The following is a 7,470-nucleotide window of genomic DNA, read 5'->3' as shown; positions in this document are numbered from 1 at the left end:
GAGCTCAGTGAGGGACGAACGGCGGCACGAGTTTCTGCGAGTTTATTGTTTGAGTACAAAACAGCTATGGCTAAAATTCGCTAGCTTAGGAGGAGCTGCTACTGGTGAAGTCTCTTTCTGGGCTGTAAAACAATACTTCAGGTTATGAGGGAAGAGGGTGCAGTACCCAAAGGGCAGGAGTTAGGAAATGTTTCACACTCTAAAGAAAGGAGAATGCTGGAAAAGAACAGGATGCTCAAACCAGCGACATTTGATTAAAAATAAGCATTTCAATGTAGGTAGACTTTACATGATAATTTGTCAAGAAGTATTCCAATATTAAGCCAGCTTATTCATACACTCCAACTTAGTTACGTTATCCAGTGAATCACTGAGGAGGGTCTCTCCCTCCCTACCCTGATGATGGCAATGCCAGATGTTCTCCTCTCCACATGACAGAGACTCCTGTGCACTGGTCCCTTCACAGCCTCAGCCTGCGTACCTCTCTGCGCTAGACTGACATAATTCTGCTATCAGTGCCTCAGGTAGCAGCACCACACAACACAGCAACACCTGCGTTAGCTCCAGGCAACTTCAAGCTTGCTCTGCTTAACTGCATCAAGCGCTGGCTCTGATGGCTTTACAATAAAGCTCTGGCTTTAGATCCAGGTGTCAACTCCTCCTGACCGCATGACTCATTTATTATCACACTTAAGGCCATAAAGTCTTTCTACTTTGCAAAGATTCTCTTCTCTGTTGTAGTTAGATGCTGGGAAAATAAATTCAAATAACTGAAAATACAATGAGAACACATTTCAAGTTCTGAATCTACAACTGAGGCTCTTTAACCAGAAACATCCAACAGCACAATGCCCCCTTTTCTTCCTGTGTTCCTTCTTCGCTTTGAAGGCACTTCTGGATTGCGTAGTACATGCTCTTTGGCTGCACAGACAGTCAGAACACATAAGGCTTGCATGCTAGTCACTCCTCTTCCTTCATATTACTGGTCTCACTCTCTTGTTTCTTATCCGCTCCCTGATCTGTGGGTTTTGCAGCACTGTCTTCATACTGACACAATCTGCTTCGGCTTCGGGCTCCTGGCTGGTACAGCTGCATTGCTGGACGATCCTGAAATAAATCAAAACTATTTAGACTCTGTCATAGCCCCAAGCTATGATGGTTATTATGGCATCAGTGAGACTAGAAATGGCTCAAATTCAAACTTTTCAAGGTGTTGCAAAGTTAAATTATTCCACTGTGGTGTCAATGTAGCTTCAACTGTCTCAAATCAAGGTTGTCTCTGTTGTAAGGCAACATCCATGCTCAAGCCACAAAGGACACTGCACATAGCTGAAGTTATTTGTAAAGAGTTTCCTACTTCAATGAGTTCAGCTCACCCTCTCTCAGAACAGAGGCTACTTCCAAGCTTCCTCAAAACCCTGAGTTTCATTTGTACCCAATAATCCTTTAAGTGACATGGAAAACTTGCATACTGATGCTGCAAAACCAGATTTGCAGAGTACATAAAACTGAACTCAAGACATCATTTCGTGAGTCTACAGTTCTTCTGTCATATTCTGCATGTAGCAGTCTTGTCCCTGCTTTGGAGGAACCCGTTCACTCACTCTCCCACTTGAAGATGTATATTCAGGCACACACAGCATCAGCAGAGATATAGGTAGATTACTGATGTTCTGCTGACACCTTAAAGGTACAGCCTATGGCATAAATTAGCAAATTAAAAGGGATCGGAGCCTTTACAATTTAGCCCACGGTATCTTGGCTTAATTCCTATACAGTGATGAGAAACATCACACACACCTCAGCAAAGTTTAGTGGACAAACGGGCAAGCTTTCTAGCAAGGCAGAGTTTGTTATCAGAACAGGGAGAAATTTCAACAGAAAAACCACGTGGTTCTTGCCTTGAAGTGCTTTTATCTTAAAACCCACAAACTCATCCCTATGAATCAACACACGAATTTAAAGAAATCAAGCACCTTGTTTCTGATACGATCCCTCTTAATTGTATCCTCTTTTTTATCGTCTTTGGTTACTTTCTCAGATTTGTCCGTGCTGCTGGTAAAGTCTGTAAGATCACTTTTCTTTCCCTTTTCTCTGAGTAAGTCTTTCTCCTTTTTCACCTCTTCCTCTTTTCTTCTAAAAACCTTCTCTTTCTCAAAGCGCTCTTTCTGCCTCCGACGCTCCTCTTCCTGGCGTCTCAGTTTCTCCCTCTGTGCTCTCTCATATTCTCTGTCTCTTTCAAAATCTCTATCTCGGTCCCTGTAGTCCTTTACACACTCATCTTCTGATCTGTATGAAAACAAAACTGAAAATTAAGCTCAAAAGATTCATCGAACAGAGCTGGGAGATCAATGTAATAGTGGTGTAAATTTGCAATACGAAGACGACACACTGGCAGGTTCTAGGGAGCTTTTGGGAAGCTGCAATAACCTGAGCCATGCATGATAACCAGAGATGACACTGACTGCGAGAGTTTCCTAGCCTTCTGCTCGCACACCCGGCTGAGTCTCCTTGGGCTTTGGAAAATACCTGAACTCCTCTGTCTCACCTCTCTCTCTCACGTGGCAGAACTGAATCTTGAACGGATCACTGAGAACAACACTTTCCACTTTGACCTTGTGCAAGACTTAAAGGGACTACTAACTGAAGCACACCTCTCCTCACGCTATGCTTATAATTTTCTCATTGCAAGGACAGTGCTCACAGCCTGTTGCAGGTCACCTACACCTAGGCTTCTTCTGCAGAGTTCCTACACCGAGTTGCAAAAACATTAAAATGTGTGCACTCGTGCAGAATTGCCAGGTAGTTCATACAGCTTTCTGTAACCAGAGGGATGTGCACAGCCACAGAGAACACATCCCATGAACACATCAGAAAAATAATTTGAAAGGAATTTCAAAACATGGCCATGGCAGAACAGCCTAAGCCTTAGCACAATCGGGAAACAAGTTATATATACACATATATGAATTTATAGCAAGTACTAGAATACTTTTTTGCCTTCTCTTCTTTTGTCTCCCCATCAGATCGTTTGGCAGATGCACTACTCGCATTTTTTTCATCCCTCAGAGTCTCTTTTTCCAGTTTCTTGGATTTTTCTTTTTTCTCCAAGTCTTTCTCATCTTTTTCAGGCTTCTTAAGTAGCTACAAAGAAAACAGAAGTCTCAACTAAAAAGCTCACTCTAGTACATATTGTCTGGCACAACACTGAAATTGCATCAAAGGAACCATAGTCCAGTACAGTATTTCTAAAAGCTGGAGTGTATGAGTAAGCATAATCCACACAGCAGACTAGGATTTTTCTCCTAATTCAGGCCATTTTAGAAAGCTTAAAAATAGTCTCCATTCCATAGTGAATTCACAATTCTGTTTACCACAGCATGTACAACAGTCACATGACAAAAGCTTTAACTACTAATGAAGCATTACAGTAAACCTTTACAATGCCTAATATTGACTATTACAAAAAGTGGCAATTTACTGACACCAAACTCATGTGATTCTTACATAATACGCAACGCACATTTTGAGAGACTGATATACAAATAATAGGGGAAAGGGAATGTAACAGTTTATAATAAAGAACTGTTCTAGACCTTAATCTTTGGTTCTTCTTTTGATCTGTCTCTTTCTTTTTCTGGGCATCTGTCTACTTTCTTCAGTTTTTCTGCTTCTTTTCTCTTCCTTCTCTCCTCTTCCTTCCATTTTCTTCTTTCTTCTTCTCTTTGTCTTTTTCTTTCCAATTCTCTCCTCCTCCTCTCCTCTCTTTTTTCTTCTCTTAGTCTCTGTGCACGTAAAAAGCAAAGAGAAATAAGTGTATTTCCACACTACAAAACATCCTTTTAAGCCTAAAAATATACTCTATCACTTTATGGCAGGATATTTCATGACCAAATAACTCACCTCAAAACCACTCCTACTATAAAAGAAAACTCCTGTCCCTTCTATTTTTGTGAACCTGAACATGTTAAAACAGCATTTCAATTTTTTTCCTTGCTCATAAGACTCAATTGCACTGTCTTAAAAAACCAAACCACCACACTTGCCTCAGCCTTTATCATTCTAATTTTAATTAAATCTGCCCCATCTGTGATCTTCTCCATCACCAAAAGTTAAAATGAGATTACGTGCTATGAGAAATAAAATCTACAAGGACCTCACCCACAACTGCATTAAAAATGAAAGCATTAAAATGGAATCTGTTTTGGCAGTGCCACAAGAGATGTTTAGCTGTGACCAGAATGCACAGAAAGCACCACCACTCCTACAAAGCCCAGTATTCCCGTAGTTTAAAATATGTGAACCAGATGTTTACAAGGAAGTTGGGTCAAAAGCTTCTTCTTCAAAAGGAAGGGCAGAAGCTTATTAATATAAGCATTACAATATACATACCCAAGCTTTAAATGAGCAAATTTTACCTGAAAGCAACAAGAAGATTCTGGAGAAAAGCCTTACCTGTTTATTCTTCAAGAAGTTCAATAAAGGGGTAGTCTTTTTAGCTAAAGAATACATAAAACAAATGTGAACAATTTGCCTTATCCAATACTGCAATACCTACAACAAAGCCCTGTATGAAATGAAGGAGCCTGATGTATTATCCAGCCTATCTCCTCTCACATACAGCAAGACAGCAGTGAAACAAGTATTCCAATCCTATCCCTGAACAGTGGCAACTATTAGCGTTCTATAAACTGCTTTAGGACACTGACATGATACCCAGTGCACCTATCTGTAAAGAGACATTCAGTCTGTATTAGGTTTTTCCCAGATCCTCTCACTTTGAAAAGAGATAGCTGGAACAGGCTTAAAAAGACAGTCTTCCTGTAATTTTTGTGGTATTTCACCCAACCACAATAACTCTTAACTTGTGCAACTACTCCACAGCCACCTGGCTAACATCTGACCAGCAGCTTACAACAGGAAGAAAGGTTATAATATAAAACTTTAACCGAGAGAAGAATGTAGAGCGTGGGAACAAAATAAAATACTCTGAATAATATTAGCCTAAAGGTTTAACAAATACCAAGCAAGCACATGAAAGAATTCAGTCTCCTCAAGGCTGAGAGATCACAGCTCTAAATTACACCCATACATTTCTTTGTGCTTTAGGAAAAAGGTAGCTATAATACATAGATTTCCATACCTATTAGCTCTTTGTTTCTTGCCTCTATTTCCTCCAACAAAGTTTCAGGAGTGGAGGTTAATTTTTCATCATCTGCACTGTAACTTTCCAAAAACTTCTTGTACTCTGGATCTACAGTGGAGGGGAAAGGGAGGAGAAAGAAAAAAAAAAAAGAGGAGGGGAAGATATACTGTAGCATGAAAAGCATTTGCATTGCTTACTGCTAGAAGTCTGGGTTAAATTTGCATAAGTTGTCTTGTTTATATGTCTCCTTTTCATGAGTTGGCAGCTCTCAAATGAGCTGCTGCATTATGTTTGTCCAGGACAATCATATTCAATAGATTTGTAGCTGACAAAGCAGTGCTAACAGCTTCACATATAATTAAGAGAACATTCTACTGATAAACTACAGAGTCACCGTAAAAACATTATATTCAAATTACTTCTAGGACTTTCAGGTCTACACATGCAAAACAAAGTAGCCGGCTGTTATACCATCTTCGATAGTTCCAGTTTTGGCATCCTTTTTCTTACTCTTCTTTTTTGCAGCTTTTTGGAAAGGTGCAAACTCAACTATGGCAGCATATTCCTGACCTGTTAAGAGAAGAGGGGGGGGAAATACATTAAAATAGAGATGAAAGAGATATAGAATAGAGTATATTGTCCATGCCTAAAGCAGGAAGATAAGCCTCACAAGAAATATGTAATACTAGAAGGAACTACTTGGAGAGCTTAAAAAAACCTTGTATTTTGAAAGCCATTTATTAACAACGGAGGGACAGCAGAAGTCACGAACGAAACACTTTCACTGTGTGAACAAAACAACAAGTTCAGAGTTGCAAGAAGGAAATTCTGGATTTAAGACTGTCTGCAACTGTCAGTTCAGCCACCTCAGCTACACTGCACCATGTAATATCCTCATCCTACAGACTATGCATTAAACATGCCAGTAGAAGAAAATATTTAAAGTTAATGCAACTAAGGCAAATCTCAATTTTTGGCAAAATACAACAGAATGAGACACACTGCAGGCAGGCTTTAAAGTTTTATCTTCTGACAAGAATGCTACATTGATGGCTACATAAATCAAACACTGCTGTTGGGTATGGCAAATACAGTGTGCTGTTACACTGCAAAACAGCTTATTTAGAAGATCTAGGTGTTATTGGAACCTTGTCATGCAACCCTCCTAAATAAGGAAGGACCTCGTGGACAGAGCTTTGTTTCACATAAAACACCTGGCTGGATAAAACGCAAAACATATCTACATGAAACAAAGGTCCAGATGAAATCCTCAGCCTGTTGAAGCCACAAGGACGACTCTTCTTAAAGCTTTTGCGAAATATGCAAATTTAAGGTCTATCACTGAGATACTAATAATTTTTAGTGCTATACAATGTAAGCAGTTTTGGGATGCAAAATTTAAAAATGCGAGACATACTGAATACCTAACATGCATTTACAAAAAAATACAAGCGGCAACTAAATATTTGGATGTTTAGCCAATGATTAAACCAAATATTAGTTTCCTACAGATTAATGTCTCCAGATAGCAGACACTTTCACAACCTAGATTGCAAGGAACAAGCTGTTCCTCTTTCTGAATCAAGATGACTCGCTCAGTTGTAAACCAGAACAAGTAATCAAAACAAGTAACAAGTAAACAAGAACAAGTAAATTAAAAACTGACCAAAAAATAAGTCACACTGTTAGAAGTGCACAGAACGGGTGAGAGGAGTAGGAGATGCTGGCATCATTAACTTCAGCTTCATTTAGTCACGACAGCGACACTACATACCCACGTTCGCTTTTCAGACCTTATACTCAGGTACAGCAATGGAAATATTAACACAGCAACTGGTTTCATATTGATACCACTACTACCTTAACGTGCACTTAACTGCGTTTTACACATAACATATAAAGTCAATTTGGAAATACACAGAATCCATTTAGATATGTTTCCACACAGCATAAGACATTTTCTTTGTTCCTTGAAATATTGCACAATGTTCATCTAAGGCACCAAAACCAAACAAATCAGAAGCGGCACATTACACTGCTCACACCTGTTCCTCTAAAATTCAACTACCACACTGCGCACACACCAGCACAGATGCAAACACGCAGCCAAGGGCAGTTCACTTGCCTTTGTGATCGACAAAAACATAGCCATCGAAGCGATCCCTGAAGAGGACTATGTCTTCCTGGTTTTTGAAGTTGATGTAGGCTCTCGAGAACATGTGAGGGTACAAGCTGCAGAGAGACAAGACCAAGAGCCAAGCTGACTGGGCAGCGGTGCCTCTCTGGGCTCGGCTGGCAGCAGCAGTGGCTCTCGGGAGCTGCCC

At 40.0% G+C, this 7,470-nt stretch overlaps 1 protein-coding gene across 1 annotated transcript; it reads right to left on the bottom strand.

Moving 5' to 3' along the window:
- Nucleotides 1-799: 799 nt before the first annotated feature.
- UPF3B (UPF3 regulator of nonsense transcripts homolog B (yeast)) lies at nucleotides 800-7,378 on the bottom strand (the record flags this gene model as incomplete). The annotated part of the gene is made up of 8 exons (XM_010187306.1): nucleotides 800-1,107; nucleotides 1,977-2,289; nucleotides 2,993-3,144; nucleotides 3,597-3,785; nucleotides 4,456-4,499; nucleotides 5,144-5,254; nucleotides 5,618-5,716; nucleotides 7,272-7,378. Coding segments are annotated over 8 exons (1,162 nt in total), but the record flags the coding sequence as incomplete, so codon positions are not given.
- Nucleotides 7,379-7,470: the final 92 nt, after the last annotated feature.

Source organism: Mesitornis unicolor, unplaced genomic scaffold (genome assembly GCF_000695765.1).
Source record: "Mesitornis unicolor isolate BGI_N332 unplaced genomic scaffold, ASM69576v1 scaffold40620, whole genome shotgun sequence".
Classification (NCBI taxonomy): Eukaryota; Metazoa; Chordata; class Aves; order Mesitornithiformes; family Mesitornithidae; genus Mesitornis; species Mesitornis unicolor.
Note: the sequence above shows the minus strand (reverse complement) of the source record. Positions and strands in the feature narration are given on the sequence as shown.